Below are 26,072 nucleotides of genomic sequence, written 5' to 3' on the forward strand. Positions count from 1 at the left end.
CTTGCAGCAAAAAAAAAATCTATTTTTAAACTTAAATTAATATTGTTCTTTATTTTATCAGCCAGCGACGCGAAAATAAAGCAACTGGCAGCAGCGACGCAGCCGCAACGTCAGCGGCAACCTCAACGTTGGCTGCTGCAACAAATAAATCAAATGAGAAATAAAAGATATTCTCTTCACCTCTCTCTATTACTCTCAATTTTTCTCTTTCTCTCTCTCTCTCTCTCTCTCTCTCTGTCACGCGCTTCTCGCTCTCTGCCTGGCAGTCTGTGTGCGAAAACTACGTTGATAAGAAATGCGTTAATCTTTATTATAAGCGACGTCAACGTAAACGTCAACGCTAAGCAGCGCAGTTTCATCTCTGTTTTTGCTTTTGTGCGTGTAAATATGTCTCTCTGAGTATGTGTGTCTGTGTTTTGACAATTTCCTAGGTGTGAAATATTGTTGTTGCAAAATGAAGAAATGTTGATTGACAATGGATCAAAACAAAACATAAAGGAGAAAAAAACATTGTAATAGACAAATGCGGCGACACGAACAACTTGTTGCTGCTGCTGCTGCTTCTAGCGAGTCATGATGATTCAACTTCGATTCACCAAAGAGGGCAAAGCACAGTGGGATAAAAATGCTAGACCTATGTCAGCTGAGATTCCCTTCAAAAACAAAAACAACAAAAGGTTTGTTGCATCGACAACGTTATACCCTCTTTTTTTAAGTCGGAATGTAATATCAATATACTGCCCTCGTATCTTAAATAATGATCAAGATTATATGAGTACATACGTATGAATGTCAAATACTTCTTGATAATTAGACTTACCTTGAAGACAGATTAATTGGCAATCTTTGGCGAAGGTCAATCCTTGCATTCGTCATACAAACATGCATTTTCGTTTTTGTATGTATGTGGCTCACTATTTAACCTACTTAGCAAAAGAGAGAACCGATTCTAGATTAGATAAGGTGAATGTACATATGTTTCACTAATGTATCCCCTCAAATTATTCCATCAAAATATTACGCCAAATTTTTCCCAAATACAAAACAAAATAATGAATCGTTAAAGGCAAACATTTTTCAAATCTTTTAATTTTACATCCCTAAACGTATAATATGTGCTTAGAGCTCATCTAAACAAAATACGCAGCTGGCGTAATGCATTTACAGGGTAGCCAAGCCTCTAAGCGAAAGAGAGAAGAGCGTGTGATGGTTAAGGGTGAGCGAGTGATATATTGAAACTGGCAATGAGAGAGAGAGTGAGATAGAGCAAAAGAGCGGGATTGAGTGAAGAGCCTCACAGATAGTGAGAGTGATCTGCCTTTCAGGCCTTTATCAGGCCCCTGCCGCCTGTCTGTCTATATTTAGAAATTTCTTCCAAAAAAAAAGGAAAAAAACACGAACACAAGAGAAATAAAACAAAACGGAAAATGAAATACAAATTGAACTAAGTAAAAACAAAATGTGTGCCAAAAATCCAAACTTTTTCTGTTCGTAAACTTTTCCAAAACAAGACATGGAGACAAGGTGCAAAGAAAAGAGACACAAGACCCATTTGTTGTTGCACTTTCTAGACGAAGCAGTGGTGGAATGCATAAAAAAATATTTGCATTTCTATTTTGTTTGCCTTTGATTTGATTTTAACTTATACAACAAAAAAAAAAAAACAAACAAACAAAAAAACACAAAACAAAACGGTTGTTGTTGTAATATTTATTTGATTACATGTTGCATACTTTTTATCAATTTTATTTCATTTAAGCACAACGGTATTTTTTAAAACATTTTCGAATTCTACCGCTCAATTCGGAATTTCTTGCGGACACTTTTCGCGTGTGCGTTGTTAACGGTTAACGGATGTTAACTAACATAATTTTTTGCTTGCTCACAGAATCTTTAGCAAGTCTGTTAAATTTAACATAATCTTCAACAGTTTAACATAATCGTTGGCGTGCTAACAGAACGATTTTTGGTCATATTGTAAAGGACAAACGTTCCCACTTGCAGCAGATGAGAGCGAAATTCAAACTTAAAACTAAATAATACTTATTCTTGCTATTCTTTATTCCCCGTTGTATTTTTTTTTGTATTGTTTTACAATAACATTTTGAAATTTAGATCAAATTGCGCGTCAATTTATCACATTAATAGATTATTACATCGCACGCCCGCTAACATGGGTTGCTCTTTAGGTCCAGCAATGAATTTATCCCAAACCTGAAGGAATTCACTCTGTTTCCTGGTATACATCGAGGCCTGACGGCAGAGATCAATATTGACATTTCTTTGGGATATATAAACTCGTCCATTGATATGAATGTGACTGTTAGTTATGAAAACATTTTGTGTCGTTGGTGATGGTGGCGATAAGGATGTTGCTAACGATGCCTCAGCACGACAAGCTGCCGGCAATGTGGACGAAATATCTATGGATGAGTTCGAGGATATGGATTTGACAGAATTGGAGACAATCGGTGATTTCCACATTATGATATCGGTTTCCGCATCGCTACTGGTACTTCTATTGCTGTTGGTTTCGTGCTGGGATGTATAACTGTTGCTGACACGCAGTTCTCGCAGTAGCTCCTTCATTTCTGAGCATTGTTCTTGCAATACATTCAACTGATCCTTTAATTCGGTACCGTTTTCCTTCTCCTGTTCGACTACCTCTTTTTGCTCCAGGGCCGGTAGTGTGACTTTAGTTGTGGCCGGCCGGGACTCATCGCGGGACGGATTCCATATGGCCTGTAGTTCGAGCCACTGCAGCAGTTTAAACAGTATAAAGCAACCACCGACAACGAAACCTAAATTGATCAGTACATCAAAGAAACGATATGGTATGCTTTTTCCTTTGGAAATCTCCTTTGCACAATATTGAGGTACATGTGTGAGCCCAGGATGTTCTATTTAAATACGGAATATACATTGGTATATATGTTTCATCCGTTTCTTCTTATTACTCTACTCACCTGTGTAGAGCTCCACCTGGTAGTCACTTAGGCGTTTATGTTGTTGAATCAAGTCGAAATAGCAAAGAACCGACCAAGCCGTAAAGGCCAAGGCGGTCAAGAACAAAAAACTTATGCCCTCAAACATATTTTCTAATCGAATTTTTGGTTTTAGTTATTTTCAATACTATTTCATGTATTTTTGGATATTTTGTCTGTATTCGTTTGTATAAAACTCTAATCAATCTGTTAAAATGTAAATTTCAACTGAACTGAATCCCTATGAGCAGCATAATAACAAGTTGACACAATCCACTGAGCAACTATGATTTGAATACAGTCAAATCTTATTTGATTTAAAAAACTTAGGGTTCTTGAAAACAGTTATCCAAGAGCCCATTCTTCATCTCAAGAACAAAATTTATTCATGTTTTTGACTAATTTCATTAAAGTTTAATTTTCTTACAAATAAAACAAGTTTTTAAACATAAAATGTTAGTCTTAGTATAGTATTGGCCCATAAGAGTTCAAAGTTAATAGTTTATAATAAATAAAATCAAAGTGGAGTCATCTGTACAAAGATCTTCTAATAATGTAGTGTCTTCCGACACTACAACGAGATAACGAAGTCAGTGTCATATGGTTATAATTCGCAACGTGCTGTGATCAGTGCTGCCGGACTGAGACGGTTAATTTCTGGCAACACTGCTGCCGACCTGCAACAAACCAAAAAGAATAAATATGGAAATGCTGGTATTTATATATATATATGGGATATTAATTGACTTATAGTACTAATTTAAATACATTCGTACATAGCAAGGCGCCTCCTTGCTCTCCAGGCCAGCCGAGGAATTTGGCAATGATGCCCTGCTTGAAGAAATGTGGGCCACCAGAGCTCTCGAACATGCCGAAGTACATTTCAACGTGAGTCGTCCATTGGAATCGTCAATTATCCAAGCATCTCAATGTTCTTGTGTATTAAATAAGTTCTGTTCTACTTTACTAGTTAATCACTAGTGTGCCGCCCTCTCAACTCCGACTTACGCCCTACGATGATCAAATCTATGCCACATTCCGGCAGGACTTTCCGCAATTGCAGGTGGCCAAACTCGATGATAACCAACTGAAATCGGCCACAGAGAAACTGAAATGGCGGCAATTTGCTGAAAAATTTAATAAAATGGAGGATTATTCATATGGTTCACTGATGCGGGCAGATGCGTCCAAAGAATTCTCAGCGGATAATTCAATTTTTGTATTTCGTGTTCAATTCCTGGCCATTGAGATAGCAAGAAATCGTGAGGGGCACAACGACGCTGTCTATAGACAGTATAGACCAGCGGCGAAGAGCCCCAAAGAGGAGGAAAATAAATCGACATAAAACTCTCATTTTGTATAAAAAAGAATTTTTAAATTTTTATTTTATTTTCTAGAGGGGATTACCATCCCATTACATTTCTTTATATGTATTTTATACTCATGCAAACAGTCTATATCTAATGCCTAAAGGACCTCAATGAGAAAGGTAACCTACCCATATAACCTGCCCACTATATTATATATAGTTCAAGTAATTTGTCTGACAATATCTATATATGTATAGTCCGACTTGCATGCGTATAGAAACTTTGGAGTAGCCAAAGTATAAATTTTTCTTTTTTCGGTATTTATATTTTGTTTTTAAAAACTAAGTATTGCCCGTAATTGGTCCATCTTCAGTCTTGCTTACTGTTGCTCCTTTCCATAGACATTATTCGTCAGTCTATAGTCCACTGGTATTGCTGGTCATTAAGATGAATGGTATCAATGACTCGATTTGCATTTGCCCCACCAAATTGGCAAAAAACAATTCCTCCATGGTATCTGGATCGAGGCTGCTCAAAGGCAGCAGACAGGATATGAAACCATGGAAACGTTGCTCTTGCTCTGGCTCATGATCCTGGTCCTGGTCATGCTGCCGGGTGGCCTTGCCTCTGGCCAGCGAGGACAAGGCATAGGCTTGTACTCGCCTTACATAGTTCTTGATGTTACGCTCTTTCCGCTGCTGCAGCTGGGCCGGATTGAAGGTCAAAATTAAACGCATCAAACCGAATTCCAGTTGGCTAACCTCCTGACCCTGCAGTTCCTGGATGAAATCGTGCAACGCTCGCACCACCTGCGACATTTTGGCTATCTTTTGTGGCTCGATTTTCTCAATATCGGCCAATTGACGTATGCTCGTGATGAGTTGACCCAAAATGGTTGATACCGAAATTTGCCCCTGCGACTGGGCCAAGGCAATGGCCATTAAACCTGGCCAAGAGTGACGCAGTAGTTTTACTTGACTCGCCATATCCAAGAGCTCGAAAACAGGCACCTTTCGCAATGTGTGCACGGTTAGGAAGAGAATTCTGGACCCAGTCTCGCAGACATAATGCATATTCAGATATGAATGAACCAAAGCTGGAGGCTGGACATGGAACGCCAACTGAGCATCGGTAAGTAAATCTTGCTCAAAGATTACTTCATTATAGACAAAGTCCGATCCAGTGCCACGCTGTTGGGATGATGAGCAATAGTCGAAATCTAGATCCATTGCCTCCAAATCGCCATCAACTAGGGCATCCTCTGTACCAGAATCCTCTGCCTCAGAATCACATTCGGGTTTGATTTGAATACGATCTGACTGATTCCTTTCCAGCTGCTGTTGAATGGGTTGAAGCAACTGCAGTGCCTTGTGTATGATGCGTAAATCAAAGGAATTCTGTATGAGGGCCACGGTGGTGGCTGTTGTGGACAAGGGCGTGCTTTCACTACCAGCACCAGCGCCACCACCACTGCCACTAGCTCCAGCTACTCCACCGCCAGCTCCTGAGCCACCAGCATTGAAATTCAAGTGCTGGGAATTATTATTGCTGGCGCTATTGGCCAGCAATTGGAGGCACAATGTGCTACTATTGTCCATTGAATCGTCCTCATCCTCATCCATTTCGGTCTTGGCCAGCTCTGGAGAATAGGCTCCGCTTTGTTGCTGTTCTCTCTGCTGTTGTTGTTGTTGCTGCTGCTGCTGCTGTTGTTGTTGCTGTTGAGTGGCCAGCACTTAAGGGAACACACAAAAAGATTAGAGATTTACATGCAAACGAAATTATTATGGCGGCCAACTTACTTAACGTCTGTGTTAGTTCAGCAAAATTCAAGCCCATTGGAAATAGATTCTCTTGAAGATTGAAAGCCGCTGCTGCCGCCGCTGCTCCACTTTGTATGGGTGGCGTATTGTTTGCGGTTCCATGCTGATAGAGTGAGGCACTTGCCGATTCCGCCTTGACACTATGTTTGCCACGTCCTTGTTGGTATGCGGATTTGCCACTGCTGTTCGAATAGCCGCCGGCGCCGCCGCCACCACCACCAGCTCCTGCACCGCCACCACCACTTGAGGATGTTGCTCCACTTGCTGGGCTGGATGATGCTCCAACAGCTGAATTCGTGTTGATAATGCCCTCTTTTCTGTCCACGATCGGTTTTCGCTCATGCTGAACAGCTGTGTATGTGTGTGTGTAAGGGGTGGGCGAGTTTGTGTGGGGGGGACGAGAGATGCGAAGCAAAGAGAATTAATTAGAAAACAGTGTAACGGTAAATGCATAATGAGGCGAGAAAGCTGGCATTGCGAGAGCGTACATGCATGTATGTGTGCATTTGTATTTGTGGGTGAATGTGTGTCTGTGTGTGTGTGTGTGTGCGTGAACAAGTGCAATTTGAGATGCAAGTTAATGAAGCGAAAGCAAGCAGTTGGCTAAGTGAAGTAGGCTAGAAATTTGCAGATGTATTTAGGTAATTAATTTATCTTTAGCTTGCATAAGGGGTATTATGCCAGGCAAACCCCCCTTACGTTTTGCCAACAGATCAATTTCCAATTTCCGCAAATACACCTAACTATTTCTTTGTTCTGGATTTTTGTTTGTTTTTTTGTTTTTTTTTTTTCGAGACGACGACTTAAATGAAAATTACAATCACTTCGCATGCCGCTGGCCAAACACTTTTGCAGTCGACAAAATTGGCAACGATTCCTATGGTGTTTGGTGACCTCGCAGTTCATTGCCCCGCGACACTGATAGCCCAATTGCTTGCGTATGGAACGCTTAAAGAATCCTTTGCATCCCTCGCAGCTAATGGCCCCATAATGCCGTCCAGAGGCGCGGTCGCCACAAACCAAACATAGTTCCACACTTAACGATACTGGGCCAGTGTTAGAGGTTGATTGTCCGCTTCCTGCACCTGCACCAGATCCTCCTCCGCCAGCATTTTGGCTCAAAGCCATGGGACGACATTCTGCATTGGTGATAAAACCGGGGACAGACAGGCGGGCAAGAAAAAACAAAATAGAAAATGTGTTAACCAGAATGAAACTAGTTTCCAAGGTAGCTCGACTGTCTCTCGCTCAGTTTACCTTCAGCTTTAATAAAGCTGTCTGCTTTAATGCTGTCCATTTTTCTTTTTTTTTTTTGTTGGTGGGGAGAACTTAAGCTGTTGCTTCTTTGTGTTGTGATATTAGAACCAGTTTTTCTTTCGCCTGTGTGCGTAAGAGCATGTAGGTGTGACTGAATGCTTGATTTACTTTTTATTTTAATATAAATCTAACAAATGAAGCAATATTTTATTGCTTGCAGTTTCCTAAGGACTTAGATTATTATTGCCACAATTTTCAACCATTTTAAATGGTTTTTTTTCTCACTGCAGCTAACCAATTTTCGTTCCAATTAGACACAAAAAAAAAATGCTTGAATGCGCGACGTATGCCCAGAGAACAAAAAACCCTGTATTTGAGCACAGCTCCCGCTATTTGATATCGATGTTTGCTGACGGATATCGATGTTTCCTCCGCCATTAATTAAAGCGCAAAGCTAATTAAAAATTATTTTTTTATTGAGAGCTTTGAAGGCTCGGACTGAGTTATTAACAGTGTATCCAGCACTAGTCAGAAAACTATAAACATTATAGGCATATGTATATTATAATAAACTAAATATCTGATATACTAAATATATCACTGCACTAACCAGATGATATTTTCACAGGCTATCTAATACATATTTATAACGGTATTTTGGTTTCTTGTATTTGGCGGATCTCATATATTTACTTTGAAGCTTTCGGCAGTTTACAATCACATGAAATACAAATACCGTTATAAAAATTAGATTTAACACCATTTTCGTTAAATTTTTTTTTTTAATTTAAAATCTTATTTATTTCAACCTTAAAGAATGCTACATCTACTTAAAAGACCAGAAGAATGACGAAAGTGTCGAAAACAAGGATATTTCAGGAACAAATGCAGGTCCCTAATATGTACTTTGAAAAGCTAAGTTTTCCTTTTTTTTGACCCCTTCGTTCTCCATTTAAAGATTTTAAATATCCTATCGAATTTTCGCAAGGGAGTTATTCACAAAAAATTGACCATTAAATCCTGGAAATGGAAGAAAAAAATTACGAAAAATTCATATAATAATAAATGTAAACAACAATAGAAATAGTTTTCTTTCCTTTTCCTTTGTTACGTTTTATTTATCTGTTGGTTTTTTTGTTTTTTAGCAATTCTGTTTTTTTTTTTGTTTGTTTGTTTTTGTTTTATTTTCATACCCAACAATATGTTAAATTTGTTCGTTTATCGTTTGCATTTTTGAATTTATTTTCGCATTTTACGAGAAGCAAAGGATTGACTTTTGCTTCATCCTTTGATTCTTCCATTTATTCATTCTATTTACTTTTTGTTTAATTTTTTACATTAAATTAACTTTTCAAGTAGGACTTTTGTTTGCTTTTTCATCGTCTTCCTATTCCTTTCATAATTTTTGTTTGTTTGTTATTTTTTTTTTTTGTTGCTTACGAATATAAATATATAATTTAATAAATAAGCATTATTTTCTTTTTTTTATATATTTTCTTATCGTTCCCATCTCTCTCTCTCTCTCTCTCTCTTTCGTTTGTGTGTGTTAAAATTATTCTCGTATTTTAAGAAAATTTTAAACAAATGCAAACTGAAAACTAAAAGCAATCTAAATGCATGCGGCATGCCTTTTCTTATTCGCTTACAAACATTTTCACATTTTTGTTTTATATATTTGTTCACTTCATCATTCTAGTTGTTTTTGTTTTTTGTTTCTTATTATGGTTAAAAAATAAAAGATTTGCATACGTTTTATTCCATTCTTTGTTAATGTTGTTGGTTTTTTGTTGATTTGTTTTTTGTTTTTTTTTTTCTTTCTTTTTCTTTTACAATAACAATATTTGCGCTTAATTTTGGAACATTCGACTAACTTATAGTGTTTCTTAATTTCATTGTTTTATTTTTCATATTTTCTTATTGGTTTTTTTTTGTTGTTGTTGTTTCTTTATATATATATTGTTTATATTTCTGTTTTTTTTTTTTAAATAAATATATATATACATATATATATATATATATTTATATGTATATGTATATAGGGACTTAGATTACAAGTTCTTTCAGACCCAACTACAAAAAAGTAATTTGAAGAATATGCTAACCAATATAGTTAGATATATAATTATATACTTATATATAAATATATAATTTCCTTTTCTTTTTCTTCTTTTGGAAATTTTTGTAATTTTTTGTTTTTTGTTTCTTCCTTTTTTAAATTTTTGGTTATATCTATTCTCTATAAATCTGAGCGGCGGTCTGAAAATTTACTGAGAATTTTACTAAAATTAGTAGAGAGAAAAAGTGAAAAGTGGGCATATAATTTATAGAGAAAATTCCATCTGAGTAAAAAATTGACAACAAAGAAAAAAATTTAAATATATATGTTTTGTATATATATGTATGTATATAGAACCGAAATGGGAATTACAAATAAATTTAGAATAGCTGTCAATAATTTTAGAAGTACTAAAAAAAAAAAAAAATACATATATTTATATAGATTTAATATATATATATATAATTAATGACATTAGAAAGTTTGTGGGCTTTTAAAACGCACGCCACCGGGGCAACTTTATCAATTAGTTAGTAGTTGGCCAATTTAATAGGAATTGGTTTGCAGTTCCCCCAGATATTGGTAATTAACGTATCGTATAACGATACATTTCAATTGTTAACACCTTTTTTGTTTTTTTTTTTGTCAAAATCGAAAGAGATAATAATGCATTAGCATCTTTGTCCAGGATCACAGATACCACTACGATTATACACACGTATCAAAATATATTATACATACATATATTCGCTATGTTAGCATTATTGATCGAACTATATATATATATATATATATATATGTGTATATATATATATATGAATTCTGAACATCTCTTAAGACTTTGAGTGAACTTTTAGCCGTTTACTAAATTGCTACAAACTCTTACAACGTCTATGAGCTTGTTAACTGTTTATTTAAAGCATGAAAATTTAATCAAAAGCAGGCTTTTTGATTCTTATTCTGTTTTTTTGTGTTTTTTTCTTTCTTGTTTTTTTGTTTTTGAATTTTGGCCTTATTGATGTTTTTGTTCTGATCTGAAGCGATTTTCATTCGATTTTTGCTATGTACATGAGAATTATGAGTACAAAAAAAAAAGAAATAGAGCAGCAAAACTATCAAGAATTTTGTTTTAACTTTTCCAAAAAAACACAAAAAAAAAACCGTAATCTCTAACTCAAGTCAATTTTTAGCGTTTAGTTGTCAAATTACATTTGTTATAATGAAAATGGAATTTATTAATTATATTATACCTAATTCAAATTGTTTTTGTTTTTTGTTTAATTTTTCAAATTGCAAATTTAAATTTTTTTTCTCATTTATGTTAAATTCTACATGAATTAATGAAACGAAACAATAAACTTGTTTAGAAATCGCATTCGATGGATAATTTGCGGCTTTTTTTTCAGTTAATTTTTTACTTTTTGTGTTTTTTTTTTTGGCAATGATGTTTTTTTTAGCAATAAACTCGATTCAATTTAATAATAACATAAAGAGACAAAAGAACGAAGAATGCAAAAAGAAAGAAAAGGTTTACAGAGAGTTGTCATATCTCTTTGGAATTTTCAAATATTTCATACAATCTACTGATAATTTTGCAGCCCTATTACTCAGTTCTAAGCCCGCTCTCCTGCCCAAGAAAACTTTACGCTTATAATTAAACATTCCGGAAACTTTCCACGTGCGTCTATTTGTCAATACGTCCGCCCGTCCGTCGGTGTGTATGTGTGTGGTTGTGGTGTTGCGGCCAGCCCCGACAAAATAATGTTAAAATTAAAAAACAACTTGTACACTGCCTGCCTACATAAATAATTGTATGTCCTTAGCCGTTAATGTGGGGTGATAGTGGGGGGGTGGTGGAGGAGGTGGAGGAGGAGAGTGGAGGGGCAGAGTCCTCTGGGTCCTTAAGTCCGTCGGTTAGCTCCGGTCTCCGGTTTACTGCGCTTTGGTTTTACGCAAATAGGCAGCATTCGCCTGATCATCGACAGCACCCAGCAATTTCGAACTAATGTCCTGTGGGCTATTCGACTGCTTAACTGCATTCTGGGCAGCCAACGAGGCGGCCATGCGACGACTCTTATGGCCACCGGGTGATAGGTACGCCTTGTAGAAGAAGCGCGCGAATAGCACAAAGTAACTGAAGTACATGGCAATGGACAGATTGATGTTGCGCTGCGATATATTACACGACTGGGTGCCATGGGTCTTTAGGAATCCATTGGCCCACACATTGATGGCACACCCGATGATCATTTGCGTCAGCTGCAGCGAGGTGATGATCATGGCGATAAAGCGAGGCGGATTGAAGCGGGCCGCCTTCAAGGCATAATAGGAGTACATCACGGAATGCACACAGTAGTTCATCACAATGAACCAGCGCGCCGAGCTGGTGTATTCGGTGTAGCTGAACCACGAGTAGATCAGCACGGTGATGTGATGATACCAGTGCAGGAAAATCAATGGCTGTTTGCGCAGCACAATGAATATCGTGTCACCCAGCTCCGGTAGCTTGCTTAACACAAACAGCCAGGTCCAGAAACCGCACACGCGATCTTGTTCAATATAGCTAAAGAGACAGAGAGAGAGAAAGAGAGAGGGATTATTATCCGGTCAGTGATCGAAATATATATTTAAAAATTGCATATCTCAGAGCAAAAGTTTCAGGTTTTAACAACCTTGATAAACAATTCCTCTTCACACACACACACTCACCTGGGCACACACACGGAGTGGAAAAGTCCATAATGACGCAGCACGTGTATAAGTTCAGGTGCTGTGCGTGCAGCTCCCATAATGCTGAACATGGCCAGCATTGTGTTCCATATGATCAGAGGACCGCGCAATTGAAATCTGCAATCAATACAAGAGAATGGAAAGTTTTTTTAGTCAAGGTGTTAAAACAACGAGCGAGAAGAGGATCATTTAGTTTTGAATTGTAGGTACAGAGTAAATGTTTGAAAATAGTTTCAATATTTGTATTTCGATTTCAAGAAACTATAAGAAGAGTCAAAGTTCAAGTTTATTTGTTAGGTAGGAGGAGGTGGGATCGTCGTTGTTTATCTGTTGTGTGCAATTTCAAATATAACTAAAGGTCACAATTAGCCTAACACACACACACACACACTTGATTCGCTGCACATTGAACATTACAAGTAAATAATCCAAATGCAAACACAAGCACAAAATGAGTAGATATGTACATATGTATATATAGTAATATACTGAGTGTCTGGTGTAGATAGGATCGATTAGAGTTGCCTCCCTTTTACACTAGACAACACACACATCATGCTGTTGTCACGCCGCGACACTTTGTTTCGATTATCAAATATCATGATTTGCGATCATACCATTTGCTTTTTTTCCACTTTTTTATTCATTTCTCGCTCATTGAGCCTGATCGCGCGATGCAAGATCACGTAAAGAGATTAACCAAATAATGATGAGGTCATTAATAGATGATAAGGCAATATATTTCGCAATACCCTTCAATGTCCTTCAACAGTAGGTGGGAGTAAGTAAATGCGGCATTTCTTGTCTCTTGAGAATGATATTCATCTTTTGTTTCGGTCGATCATCTTTCTTCCCCCCTTTCCACACGTGTTGCGAGTTTTCTTTCAATCGTTAAGGCATTATATTTTATATAGACAACTTGCTGTCTCCCCCCCCCCCCCCCCCCCCCCCACCACCACCACCGCCAACAAAAACATGTTTCGAATGTTAATCAGTTGTGAATTTGTTCCGACAAACTATGAACATACATACAAACATTATATATGTACATATGTATATACATATAGTAATTTTTACAGACAAAAAAGCAAAAAAAAAAAGTTTGCCGGCATATGACTCAAAAGGCAAAAACTGTCGAGGGGTGTGTGTGTGTGACTCAATTATCAAAAACCAGAAATTTAAAACAAATTTCAGAGACAGAACCCCATAGACCGAGACAGAGACCCAGACATTGATTTGCTAATCAAATCAGTCAACGACTTTATGTGTAATCAAAATCTTCAAAATTGCTTTAATCTGCAATTAAAATACAATAGAAAATAATTCAATTTCTAAGCAAAAAAAAAAAAAAAACGAAATCAAACTAAAAAACTCTTATCAACAAATTAGTCATAAAAAACAATTCGAATGTGTGATGTGATTTCCCCCTTATCTAACATGTGGCATGGCGTGGTTTCTAGCGATAGACGACGCCGACGCCGACGACGACGACGATTGCTCCCCAAATACCATCAACCATACACACACAGATTGCTAATGGGTCAAGAGCAAAGCTCTCAACACATGGCCAGGCAGTTTGCCAAACAATATTCATCCCGAACCTGGGTCAAGTATTGTATAATATTTATAAATCGAACAACACAGATGAAACACAACAGGAAAATTTCATAGTGCCAAAAAATGGCGGACAATTGGATGGACACAGGTGTTGCCTGTTGAAGTTATGGTTAATTATGACTCAATGTGTTATGTGAGTCAGTCCAATTGGTCAATCGATAATATTATTATACATCCTATTATAAAGATAGAGGAGCGAAAATATTGTTTTTTGATTGGTATCAACAATTTTGGTTTTTAATTTGTCACACAACGAAACAGAAACAGAACACGTACTAAAAGAAACTCTAACCATAATGTGTTTTAGTTACTTTCTCTACTGACGTTCGGACGCTGGCTAAGAAACATAATATGTATGTACATATGTATATATATCTATGAAAGCCAAAACACGAAATCACATACATTTGATTCTCATGGTTCGCATGGTTGTTGTCACCAGTTTAGTTTAGTTAATGGAAACAATTAAGCTGCGGAAATGTTAAGGAATTTGTTTTTATTAAACACAATTAAGATTCACGGCGATTTCATCATTGTTGATTCCACTGTGCCACAAAAACAACGAGCAACGGTAGTAGTAGAAGCAGTTGCATATAAGCTTTTATTATTTTTCCGCTTGCTGCTCCCCTTACAATTCCCAAATGGTTCTAGCTTGGCCAGCATCAAGTACATTCAATTTGTTCTATACAAATTCGTGCCTCAAACTAATGAGTAAGGAAAACCAATTCGCCTTGCTAATCGCTCGGCAGTTTGGCTTCTAAAAGGCAATGGAATGCCGTTGGATGTTGGGAGGGGAGACTCTCCCTTCCCCTCGTCCACGGCATTTCTTTGAAGCTCAAATTTTTGCATGGGCACAGGTCGCCCCCTTTTTTGTGTTTTTGCTGTGGGGACTTCGTTCGGTTGGGCTTTGCCGGGGAAGGAACCTGCATGGAGCACCTACTTTTGTGTTTCCGCAGGGGAATTTCCAGCTTGGCCCTCCTTGGATGTTTTCTCTGCTTGTGCTGCGTGCACGTGTGTGTTTGCAAAAAACAAAAAAAAGGGTCGTTGCGATCTGCCCAACTAAATAATTAATTATGAAGAAAAACAACAAAAAAAAAAATGTGAAATGCCGAGGTTGGCCGTGTCCGTCGTCCCTCGTTGTTTACGGCAACTTTCTTTCAACTTGGTTTTCACTTTGCCAAGAGAGATTGCATAAGCAATAAGAGAGAGAGAAGTAGAAAAAGTAGTTAAAAAGACCAACAGAGAGAGAGATAGCATGGCTAATGCCATGACAGTGAGAGAAGAAAAAAAAAAACCTGAATTGTTTTCTTTTTGTTTTGTTTTTATATGTTTCTTTTTGCAAAAATGAAATATGTAAACAAATGTTCGTATTATGCAAGGCGACATAACCAACAATTGATTGTAAACAAAAAAAAAAAAAAAAAAAACATAAAATCGCTTTGTTGGCTAACTGATTCGCAACATTGTTTCGCCTTTTGTTTTCATCGCGTTGCGTTGCGTTTTGTTGATTATGGCCAACGTTTTTTTTTTTCTATGTTTGCAAAACTTTTCCTTAATTTTTCTTGCTTCTGCTTCAGTGTCAAAAAACCACAAAAAATGAACTTGGCAAACCCTATACCCTGCAATAACCTCTGGATACCTATGAAATAATTTCTAACCGCTGAAGAGCTAAACCAAAAAAAATTAATTCATTAATTTTAACAACTGATTGCAGCACTCCATTCGAAAGGGTATTGAACCTTTGAGTTGACATACATAAAATGTATATTATCATACAAAAAGGTATATGGAAAGTCAGCCACCAGCCAACAGACTTGACTTTTTGTTTGGCAACATTTTTTTTTTTTGAGTTATCATTTTAGTTTAGTGTTTCGTCCATTTGTTGATAATTATTATTCATTATGCTGTTTTAACTTATTAAATTGGCAGCTGTCATTGACCAAGTTATAGTTTTTTTTTTTGTTTGGCATACATAAATTGTGAAAGCATTTGTTTTTTTTTTGTTTTGGTTGAATGTTGCTAAAAGATTAAACAAATTAATTTTCATTTTTACAATGCAAATTTTTTGTTAGGTTAAAGGTTAATGCATAACAGTTAAGGTAATAAGTGCATTATAATAATATATATACTTGTGCCACGTGCCTGATATAAGATCTTTAATGTTTAATTATAATTATATTTCTAGAAACCACACGTTTGGTTTAGAAACCATTTCCTAATCAAAGCCTTATATTACCAGAAGCACTACCAAACCTAGATCTTTATTTTGAGATCAAGGATCCGCTACCAAAAGTTTAAAAAATATCAATTTTATAAGTAAAAGTTTACTATTTTTCGTATTCAAAAGTATTTTAGAAGCTTTACTTTAAAATTAAAATTTCTACATTAAAAATTGGACGATTTGACTGTTGCTATAGAAAATTCTTTTTAGCCTCAAATTGTGTGATCCTACTTAGGATTTGGTTTATTGATTTAACAGAAATCACCTTGATAAGTCTGTTTGAGGACCTCTTGTTTTATTTTCTTACTTGATTGAAATTCGACTTGAAAACGAATCTAAACATGAATGACTCTAAAACGAGTCGAGCACTATTCGAAATGTGTTTTAGATTGAGTCTCGTATAATATAAAATATTAACTCAAAACGAGTCCTGATTGATAAATCTATAAAACTAGAAGGTGTTATAAGCAGTCATGATTAGGCTATAATTTTGTCCAGACAAAGGGGTCATTTATGATTAGAGAACGATCTCATTTATGAATACTTAATCAGAAAGGGAAAGATTCGTTTAAGATCAAAGATTTTATAAAATGCTGAATAGGATGTAGTCATTTTTTTTAACATATTTTAAGTACTTGCAGTCCTCGGTAGATGAGTTGTCTAAGTGGCCCAGTCATTTAGTCAACTGAACAACGAGGATCCGGGTTCGAATCCCAGGCTAGTGTATGGATGTAGTTTTCGTCTAACAATAAGCCGAAGGCCTTAGTTGCCAGTGCTTGTAAAATATAGTTAGGTTGATAGTTTATAACTATATCCTATACTTTAATAATAATTTTAAGTACTTTCAAATAAATTTTGAAAATTCACACAAAATTTTTAATGTTCCCACTGGTGTTAATGGTTTTTTAAATATCTCTCTCTCTCTAGCTTTATTTTAAAACTAGTTTTTAACAAAATGTGTTAAAATGGTCACTTAAAGACATTAAAAATATAATTGAATAAGGTATAAGCATTTTTATTGAGATTTTTGTTGTCCGATTGTATGACAATAGAAGTTAGGAACTCGCTTTTAATACAGGTCTTAATTTTTGTTTTTGGTATTTATTTCATTTCTATTTCAGTGAATTGACGAAAATTAAGAAGCTCATTTGTTGAAATTCTCACCACATTCGAAGTCACATAGTTTGTTAAGAAGAGAACCCATTTAAATTTCAATCAAGGAGTTTTTATTAACTCCTTAAGCTGCCGACTAACTATTAGTTGGGGGTTTTGTGGCAATTGGTTAAAGTTCAAGTCGAAATGAAACATCAAACGCCAACATTTTCTTAACCAACTGAGAACATTTTCAACAGTTTTCAAGACGGTGGTCAGGTGGGCAGCACCTGTGATTCTTAAAATGATAAGCGCTTGCGCTTAGCCACTTCTCAAACATTTATGGCTCTATTTTTCTGCTTTTGTATTTTGTTTTTTTTTTTGGCAAAAGGGCAAAAACCTCAGTAAAAGGCATCAACAAAAAAAAAAAAAAAAAAAAAACAAGTTGGCAACACAAAAGGTAAACCCAATTTTGGAAACAAGTTATATGAGACGATCGATCGATCGATTGATCATTCGTTTGTTCGTTTGTTCGAACGGTAACGAGTCGAGCCGAATCGAATCGAATCGAACGATTGAAACGACGAAAACAGGTGGAAAGTAAAAGTGTGTAAAAAAAAAGTGGCGTGATCTTTGGGCATGGAAAAAGATGCTACGTGACACAGATAGAGAGAGTGAGAGAGAGAGAGAGAGAGAGGAAGAGAGAGAAAGACTAGAAATTAATGGTAAAAGAAAGGGTCCAAATAAAAGCTTTTGAAGAGAGCTTTTTCATGTGATGCTGCGCTGCCGGCTAACTCAAACAGATGAAGATCAAATTTTCTTTTCGTTAATGGGGCGACTTCTTTTTGATTTGTCAATATTTAAATGACATACTTGTCCTCACTTCTCTCTCTCTGTCTTTGTCTCACACACATTCACAGAGAATTTTAACTGGGTTAACTGTTAAGCTAAGTCAAATACAGAAAAAATTTCACTTTCAACATTTTACCCAAAAAATTATACGAATATATATTAAACTAGAGATATAATTTAGAACAACGACTTTTCTATACCCTATTCAACACTGATTTCTTCATCAGAGATAGAGACTTTGAAATACCCTTTAATTGAATGATAATTACACGATTTAGTAAATATTTCAACGCCTTTCTTTTAATTGTTATGGCTTTAAATCTAAAAAGAAAAATGTGTGCTAAATATACAACATTGTATATAATTAACAGCGGGAAAGAGATAGACAAACAAATTCACGGAAAGACTCAAACTGTGATTCAGAGAAGCTTGTAATGATATGCAATTACTTATATTTAATTACTTAATATTTGAACTTAACTCACGCAAATACTGCGTTTTAAATACTGCAAGTGCAAGGGTTTTATTTTAAGCCATTTTTATCGATCTATCAATCAATTAACTAATCAATGATTATTAACTAAATATCTTTGGTTATTATTATTTCCAGTTGCAAAAAACATTTCCGCCTCTTTTATCGATTCGCTCCACTGTGCAGATTGGTATTTGTTTGTGTGTGTGTGTGTGTGTATTTGTGGCACGTGTGTGCGGTTTTCAACCCACTCTCTAAGCAGTTATGTGTATTGTATTATTTCCCTTGCTCTTCTGTCCCCCTCCTCCCCACACACCATTTCCCCCTCTTAAACTAAACGTTTGGTCGTTCGTTCGTTAGTCGCTGTTCACACACGCAACACACAATATTGTTTTTTTTTTCTGTTTTATTTTGAGCAAAGTCCGAGAAAAAAAAAGGAAGGAAAGAAGAAGAAAAAATCTTCTACACTATACAAAATGATTTGCATATTACATATTAACATGTGAAAATGCCTTCGAAGTGGGGGCGTGTGGGCGTGGTCGGGTACGATTTGGTCAGAATGTTGAGATCATGAAACACACAAAATAGAAAAAGTAACAACCAAATTTTATTTCCTTAAATAAAATGAACCCAACCACAAGTATTAAAAGTAGGCAAATATTTACTGAGTTTGGGATATATGTATGTATATAGGTAACTGATTATACATATACTATATATTATAGTACTGTATACTAAGTATAGCCAAATTGAGGTAATTAATGAATTGGGACTTTTACTGCTTTTTGCGTTTCAAAAAATCAATTAATTGCCATTAAAAACAAATAGTTATCTATAATTTATTCAAAAATTTTGTGTTAATTTTTAATTTTTTACTGATATTATTTTAAAAACTATAAAATGATCAAAGTATGATCAATTTTATCAGCATCCTCATATTAATTGTAAAATGAAAAATGTATATTGACAACTTTTTAAAATGATTTTGGTACGAATTCAATTCTGTATAAATTGGCTTTAGTTTCCAAAATAAATATGTTTGTTTAATTGATTCAATAAGGGAGTTTGTTAGTCGAATCGTTGTAGGACCAATTGCCACAAAGATTTACCATAAAAACATTTCAATGTTGTTTGGAATTTTTAAAAGGACTTAAAAACAAGAAAAAATAAAACTTCTTCTGCTTCTCTATTTAAAGTTTTCAAAAACTTTATCTCAATTGGGCTATAAAAGGCTTAAATATTAAGGTTGCTTCTAGTGGCTCTCTAATTGAGGACGTTAAGTTCTTAGAGTCAGGTCATGCCTATATCGACTTGGCTTCTCACGCTGATCAAGAATGTGTATATATTTTATGGGATCGAAAACGGACGTCTTCTTCGCAGGTCTAAAAGTTAACTCTTTATTCACTCTTAAAGCAAGTCCTTTTGAGCCTTTTCAAATATATTTTGTGTTAGTTAGTGTAAGCCATAATAATGGCAAGTGTAACGTATGAGCAATCATTCTTCCATATGTATTTGGAATGTTCATATACCTAAAGTGAATGTCCTGGGCAGACACGAAAAGTTTTTACTGTTTTTTTTTTTGTTGTTGTTATTGTTCAGTTTGGTATTCCCTGTTGCCAACCGGCCGGCAACACACCCACTTCTTGCATGTCTATACATATGTATATATGTATTGCTACCGTTATATCGTTATGCCTCTATGTACTCTACCCACAAACATACATACATATGTATGAGTGTACAGCGTATCGACATGTTTGTAGTTGCTCCAAAAATTTTAATGACCAATGAAAAATGAAAATGACAACAAAAAAAAAAACAATAATAAAAAAAAGGTAACCCAGTTAAAACATCAAGTATTTATTCGATCTTCCTTGGCCCTCCCCTCTTTCTCTTCCCTTCCCTCTTGTGGCATATTTATATACATATACAAAAATATATATGTGAATCATGGGGCCTCTAAATGATATCATAAACAGCAATTACGCCAGCCCAGTTCTCCATACCCATATACCCACCATGCCGAATAGTTAGGTAGGGGCACAACAACTACAGAGTCAAAGAGGCAGAGTCAGAGAGTCAGTCAGTTTGTGGCGTGTTTTGGTTTGGCTACCCCTGATAAGGCGGCATATATGAATCTTATATATGTATGTACCTAGCATATACATACATATGTACATACATGCATGCATACATATGTATGTATGTATGTATGTACATATGTATGCCATGCATTGAGTGATGGCATGTTTTCTATTTAGTTGGAGACACAGTCTGTCTAGGGTTAACTGATAACGTTTGTCTACTACCTTGTCTAAATGCTTCTACTACTCGCTCCTCCTCCTCCTCATCAACCTCCTCCTTCACCTCTATCAATGGGGTATTTAGATACTAAGCATCTAGAGATCTTTAGTTATCTCATATGTACACAGAATTTGTGATGGTTTAAGAAAAAAAAAAAACAACATTAAAAATAAAATACATAAATAAATGAAAGCACGTGGAATACGTAATACATCTTTTTTTCTCTGATTCTCTTATAATGCAAAGTGGAGACACAGACACAGATTTTAATTGATTGAGTGACGCAGACAATTTTCGAATCGTTTTCTCCATTTTAAGTGACAAAGTAATATTTGCAGAGTGTGTGCGTGCATGTATTTTTGTTGTTGTTGTTTTAATTGTTGTTGTTGTTGTTGCTTATTTTAGCTATAATTCACACCTTTCTGTACTAAGACCCGCGCGTTTGTTGTCTGTTGTCTCACTTTTGTAAATATTGAAAGTGTAAAGTACAACACAAAAATATACCTACAACTAACAAAACTTTTCTCTTGAGACTCGTGTGTTTTAATAACTAAAAATAAGCAACAAGCCTCTATTTTTTTTCTTCTCTCTTTTCGAATACACAAATAAATGAGAAATCAACGTGGGGGGAGAGAGAAGATAATCAAGCCAAAATATTAAATTGATGGCCAAAAACCACAACCAACAACAAGAACAACAAAATTCTTGCCATAAAAACAACTGACTTTTTTGTTTTGGGTTTTTGCTGTTTCTGTCTAGAATTCTCCACTTGATTTTTGTAAATATTTCAGCTTGGGGACTCTGGAGAGTCATTAATAATTGAAATCAACCTTTGAATAACACAAATTTGTTTAAGTCTATCTCATTGCCAGCAATGCATTTTAAGTAAAGGCCACACACAATTAGCTAAATTTTTCAAAGTAGTTCTAAAAAGTTTATGCAATAATATAGCTAGGGAAGGCAATTTTGTTATTTTTTTCGTTTCGTTTTTCGTTTTTTTTTTTTTTAGTTGTTTTCAAATAAAGTTTGCAAAGTTGTATGCAAAACAGCAATTGCCTGCCTGCCTGGCCACTTGATTTGAATCTTTGCCATAGCGCCAAAAATGGCATGTCATAAGCGAAACGAACTCAATTTGGCAAACTTAAAAAACCAATGACGACAATTAGAAATGGAGAGAGCAAAAGAGAGACGAGAGAGAGAGAGAGAGAGAGAGTACAGAGAGAGAGGGGGGGAAATGGAATGATACCAACTGAAATTGTCAACACGAATCACAAATTCAACCACATTGAATTGAATAATAATCTCATACAATCAGCCAAACACAAACGATTGACATTGACTGACGGAAAATTGCAACAATTTTGTTTAATGTGGGTGGGTGTACGGGGGGAGTAGAGGTTATTTAGGGCAACAACAACAAAAAGATAGGACATTAGTAAGGAAAGTAAGTAATATTAATTACTTAATTGAACTTACTATAATGGACAAACGATTGAATATTTGCGAGTAAAAAGTGTATAATGGTATATAATGCTTGATTAACGGTAATACTATATAATTAGAATTAGAATCTGCTGTTTTGCCCCCTCTCTCTCTCTTTTTCTTTCTTTGTGTGTATAACTCAACAGCTGCTACGAATTACAATTATCGTCATCACATAGTCGTCGGCGTCGGTGTCGTCGTGGTCGTCAGGCGATGCAAAGTGAGTGAATGAAGTCAGCAGCACCACCACTAGAATCATCATTAGATGACGACTGGGTAGGCGGAAGGCAGGCAGGCAGTTAGTTAGGCTGGAAACCACTGGGAACACCAGCTGCTGCTGGTGGTGCTTCCCTCTTTGCTTTTGCTTCATGGGGCGTCTCATTTAAGTGAGATTTGTGCTTTTAATTAACGAAAAATTTACATAGAATTATACAAAAAGTTGTGTATATGTATGTACATACATATATGTGACACTAACTGACTAACTGACTGACTACTAGGGTAAGGTGGTGCTTAGAGTTCAAGGTTTCACTCGAATAACACAAAATAAGAATATATATGTATACATATAAATGGAAAACTACTGTATGCATACGATTGCAAATTGTTGGTAAACACATGTCTTTTTTTGTTTTTAGCCCCTCCCCTCTTCCCCATTCTTCCGACTTTAGCTAGAAAAGAATAAAAGTATAAAAGAGATTGAATTATGTCTCTCACCTCGGCCGATTTAGCATAAAATGCTGACCACCAAATATCACAGCCATATAGATACCGCAGTAGTAGAATACCCAAGTCCAATTCTCCAGCATCCATTTGCGTGTGCGTTGATGTATGAAATCATTCTCGAAATCAAATATATACGAATAATTCGGCGTTACACTAATGTCCATATTGATCATTGTGATAATAGATTATGTATATGATGTATATAGAGAGAGATAGAGAGAGAGCGAGACAGTGGCTGTGATATTATTATAAGGTGGTGATGGTGGGGTCGGTTGCTATGCTGAGATTAGAGTTGAGTTTAGGTTTCGGTTCATATGTGAGGTGATGACTACTGTTTGGCGCAAGCTAAAAATAAAGAAAGAAAACAAATGGAATACGTTTAAAAATATGGTTAAACATTTTGGTTTCTATATCAAGATTTGCATATCACTATGTAGGGAAAGTGAAGAAACAATTACTTATGCAAACACTCACAAGCACACACACACACACACACACACACACACATACGCACACACTCTGTTCACTTCAATTTGTAAAACATTCACACGGTTTATAGGTCAATATACACTTTGCAATTTATGTCAATTTTTTAACACTATAATACAACATTTTAGTATTATATATTTACCCACAAATTAGATTTCAAATGTTGTTTTAACTTTCTGTTGATGGTCAATTATTTTGTACTTTCGATTTTGTAGTATTTATATTTTTAATTATGGATATATTGTATATAAGAAATTTTGATGCAACAATTATTAATTTTTCCAAGAAACAAGAAAAGAAAAAGAAAAAAAAACCAAACAAAAACAAAAAAAAAAAAGAATTCCCAAAAATTTGTATTGAATATTTAATAATTTTGTTCTGCTTTTAGTTAACGTTGATATTTGACTACTTTTCAATTGGATTTGATTTAAAACTCAGACAAATTTATACATTTCGATTTTGTGTGTTGAGAAATTTTGTATCCTGTAATTATTTATCTCAGTTTACTTTACTTGTGTAGTACTTAGTCCTTAGTAATACAGTAGAAACTAATCTAAGAAACACTTCAATCTTCAATATAAACAATTTTTGTGCATTTATTCAAAAATTAATTTAAAATCTTCGATTCTTCTGTTTATTTGTTATTTACATATGTATGTGTATACACAGATAGAGATCTGTCTGTATCCTGTGTTATCCTGTGAATAACGTAAGCATCTCTTAATTAATAATGGCACGTTACGTGATAAGTTGGTCTCAGTCACTAGTTTTTTTTGGCAAAAAAAATTGCAAATCTGTTGACATTTTTTTGTGTGACTCAATTTGTTATCTTTAGTAACGGTTTTTTTCTTTTTCGAATCATTGTTTCACATGAATCTGTAAGTTGAAATTTCACATTAAAGCGGAACATTTTGTCGCATAATTTTCAGAGCTTCGGATCCAAGCCAGAGACAGAGAGCGAGAGAGAGGGAGAAAGAGAGAGAGCAATAGGTGACCTTCCCTAGTTTGTTACGACTCGACTGCCACCCTGTCGCACACACCACTCATTTCTCCAACATATACACTCACACACACACACACTCTTTTCCGTTTCCACCTTTTTACATTGATTTTGCAAGCAAACTTTTTATTTCCTTTTCACATCTTGTTTGTCTCGCTCTTACTCTGCAGACTGTCTGGTTGCATCTGCTGCTACTGGTGTTCCCCATTCATGAATGGGCCGCACGCTTGGTCTCTTCCTCTTCCGTTTTTCACACCTCGTGCCACGACAGTGGGTGTTTGCTTGCCTCGTCTTGCTTATGCTTCCATCTTATTTTTGTCGTTTTATCTGCAACTATTGCATTAAGAATCTTATAGATACACAAACAATTGCTCGGCTATGAAGGCTGCGACGGGGGGTGGTTGGAGAGAAGAGTGCGTGCGAAAGAGAGCCGTTAGTCTGTGGCGGCCATGCTTTTTGGTCATTCATTCATTTGACCAATTTATCAATGTTCACTCGCTCGCTCTCGTTCTCTCTCTGTCTCTTGCTTGAGTCTCGTGTGATTTTAGCCGGCAACTGTGGCAGAGGCGGCAACGGCGGCGACAGCGGGTGTTAGACAGGTGCCGGGTGGCCGTAGCATAAGAAGAAGCAAATTATTTGAATGCCTAATTGCATGCCAGACACGCGACACACACACACACACATTCACAGACTCGCACTCTCACTCACATATGCATGCCCAGGTAATTTCATTTGTTGTAAGCTTCGCTTTTGGTTTGAGGGCAGCGACAGCGCGTAGCAAAGCTTTTTTTTCTTTCTTTTTATTCATTTTATTTTTTTTAGTAACATATCCGGTTTTTTGCGCTTTCATAAAACAACAAAAAAAAGCAACAAATTTCTAGTGAAATTTTGTTTTTTTTATTTTATTTGGAATTGGGGTGGGGAGGCGTAGCATTGGCGGCAGCCTCCTCATCTCATCTCCTTATCCTCTATACGCTCTACACGCGTTTCCTTCTCCATGTAATCAATAATGTTTTTATATGATAAAAATACCATGTGAAAATCAGCAAAAAAAATACAGAAAAAAACATACAACGAAAAAAAAAGAATTTCTTCTCGCTCTCTTTCACCCTCTCTCTTTGGGAGGCGGCAGCAGCAACCACCACATACGCACACAAACACACAACAGGAAAAACATTCGAAAATTCTGATTGAACCCGGACACGGACACTAAATATCACTTAATACTACATGCGAGAATTTCCACTATTTTGACATAAAACACATAGCACTCTGCTATGCTAATCACGGTCTTTAATTAGTCAAGATAGTAACTATCTGGTATTTACTTTTCTTGGGCCTTTTCTACTCTTTTTTTTGCAATATCAATATGCTGCTGCTCCAAAACGGTAAATAACTCGCCCCAACCGCACGCGCTACACTTTTTATACGGAACAACAACAGGAACGAATTCGCCGGGATAGCGATATTCGCCGAGCCATACCGATATTTTCGCTCGGCCAAAATGAATATTTTCGCTTAGCCAAAGTGAACATTCGCTTCAAAGTACATCGAATCTGGTGCGAGTTGTACTCGCGGAACTAGGGCGATATCGATATCACGATACTTGCCCATGCCAACTCGCCCGAATTTTGCCTTAAGCCAGGTTCGAAACCAAAAC

The 26,072-nt window shown here is 35.9% G+C and overlaps 4 protein-coding genes and 1 non-coding gene across 6 annotated transcripts; 2 read left to right on the forward strand and 3 right to left on the reverse strand.

Annotated features, from left to right (window-relative positions):
- Positions 1 to 2,040: 2,040 nt before the first annotated feature.
- On the reverse strand, positions 2,041 to 3,247 carry LOC6645535. Its single transcript, XM_002068212.4, has 2 exons — positions 2,967 to 3,247; positions 2,041 to 2,900 (listed from the first exon to the last, which is right to left on the reverse strand). The coding sequence occupies exons 1-2, from the start codon at positions 3,091 to 3,093 to the stop codon at positions 2,137 to 2,139; spliced, it is 891 nt and encodes a 296-aa protein (XP_002068248.2). The 5' UTR covers positions 3,094 to 3,247; the 3' UTR covers positions 2,041 to 2,136.
- Positions 3,248 to 3,620: 373 nt separating this feature from the next.
- On the forward strand, positions 3,621 to 4,354 carry LOC6645536 (protein PBDC1). Its single transcript, XM_002068213.3, has 3 exons — positions 3,621 to 3,698; positions 3,765 to 3,872; positions 3,955 to 4,354. The coding sequence occupies exons 1-3, from the start codon at positions 3,687 to 3,689 to the stop codon at positions 4,327 to 4,329; spliced, it is 495 nt and encodes a 164-aa protein (XP_002068249.1). The 5' UTR covers positions 3,621 to 3,686; the 3' UTR covers positions 4,330 to 4,354.
- Positions 4,355 to 4,385: 31 nt separating this feature from the next.
- On the reverse strand, positions 4,386 to 7,718 carry LOC6645537 (nuclear hormone receptor HR78). Of its 2 annotated transcripts, none has more exons than XM_002068214.4 (4): positions 7,372 to 7,718; positions 6,939 to 7,253; positions 6,094 to 6,465; positions 4,386 to 6,026 (listed from the first exon to the last, which is right to left on the reverse strand). In XM_002068214.4, exons 1-4 carry the CDS (start codon positions 7,409 to 7,411, stop codon positions 4,711 to 4,713), a joined length of 2,043 nt encoding a protein of 680 aa, XP_002068250.1. In that variant the 5' UTR covers positions 7,412 to 7,718; the 3' UTR covers positions 4,386 to 4,710. The 2 variants fall into 2 exon arrangements, with proteins under 2 accessions (XP_002068250.1, XP_023033121.1); XM_023177353.2 differs by having other exon boundaries at positions 6,933 to 7,253.
- A 1,955-nt stretch (positions 7,719 to 9,673) lies between these two features.
- Positions 9,674 to 25,838, reverse strand: LOC6645538 (elongation of very long chain fatty acids protein 6). Its single transcript, XM_002068215.4, has 4 exons — positions 25,741 to 25,838; positions 22,915 to 23,268; positions 12,137 to 12,274; positions 9,674 to 11,990 (listed from the first exon to the last, which is right to left on the reverse strand). The coding sequence occupies exons 2-4, from the start codon at positions 23,094 to 23,096 to the stop codon at positions 11,360 to 11,362; spliced, it is 951 nt and encodes a 316-aa protein (XP_002068251.1). The 5' UTR covers positions 23,097 to 23,268; positions 25,741 to 25,838; the 3' UTR covers positions 9,674 to 11,359.
- On the forward strand, positions 14,469 to 14,639 carry LOC6645539. The gene has a single exon (XR_049816.2). It is a non-coding gene; the product is annotated as a U12 minor spliceosomal RNA (small nuclear RNA).
- Positions 25,839 to 26,072: the final 234 nt, after the last annotated feature.

The sequence above is a fragment of the Drosophila willistoni genome, assembly GCF_018902025.1.
Source record: "Drosophila willistoni isolate 14030-0811.24 chromosome XR unlocalized genomic scaffold, UCI_dwil_1.1 Seg143, whole genome shotgun sequence".
Classification (NCBI taxonomy): Eukaryota; Metazoa; Arthropoda; class Insecta; order Diptera; family Drosophilidae; genus Drosophila; species Drosophila willistoni.

Coding starts and splice junctions, on each gene's coding strand:
- LOC6645538 (XM_002068215.4), bottom strand. CDS start 23,096: ATGATCAATATGGACATTAGTGTAACGCCGAATTATTCGTATATATTT. Junction 12,275..22,914: donor TTTATGCTAAATCGGCCGAG/GTGAGAGACATA, acceptor TATTGATTGCAG/ATTTCAATTGCGCGGTCCTC. Junction 11,991..12,136: donor CACTCCGTGTGTGTGCCCAG/GTGAGTGTGTGT, acceptor CTGTCTCTTTAG/CTATATTGAACAAGATCGCG.
- LOC6645537 (XM_023177353.2), bottom strand. CDS start 7,411: ATGGACAGCATTAAAGCAGACAGCTTTATTAAAGCTGAAG. Junction 7,254..7,371: donor CAGCTTTATTAAAGCTGAAG/GTAAACTGAGCG, acceptor TCACCAATGCAG/AATGTCGTCCCATGGCTTTG. Junction 6,466..6,932: donor CAGCGGCATGCGAAGTGATT/GTAATTTTCATT, acceptor ACACATACACAG/CTGTTCAGCATGAGCGAAAA.
- LOC6645535 (XM_002068212.4), bottom strand. CDS start 3,093: ATGTTTGAGGGCATAAGTTTTTTGTTCTTGACCGCCTTGGCCTTTACG. Junction 2,901..2,966: donor CCAGGTGGAGCTCTACACAG/GTGAGTAGAGTA, acceptor GTATTTAAATAG/AACATCCTGGGCTCACACAT.
- LOC6645536 (XM_002068213.3), top strand. Junction 3,873..3,954: donor ATGCCGAAGTACATTTCAAC/GTGAGTCGTCCA, acceptor CTACTTTACTAG/TTAATCACTAGTGTGCCGCC.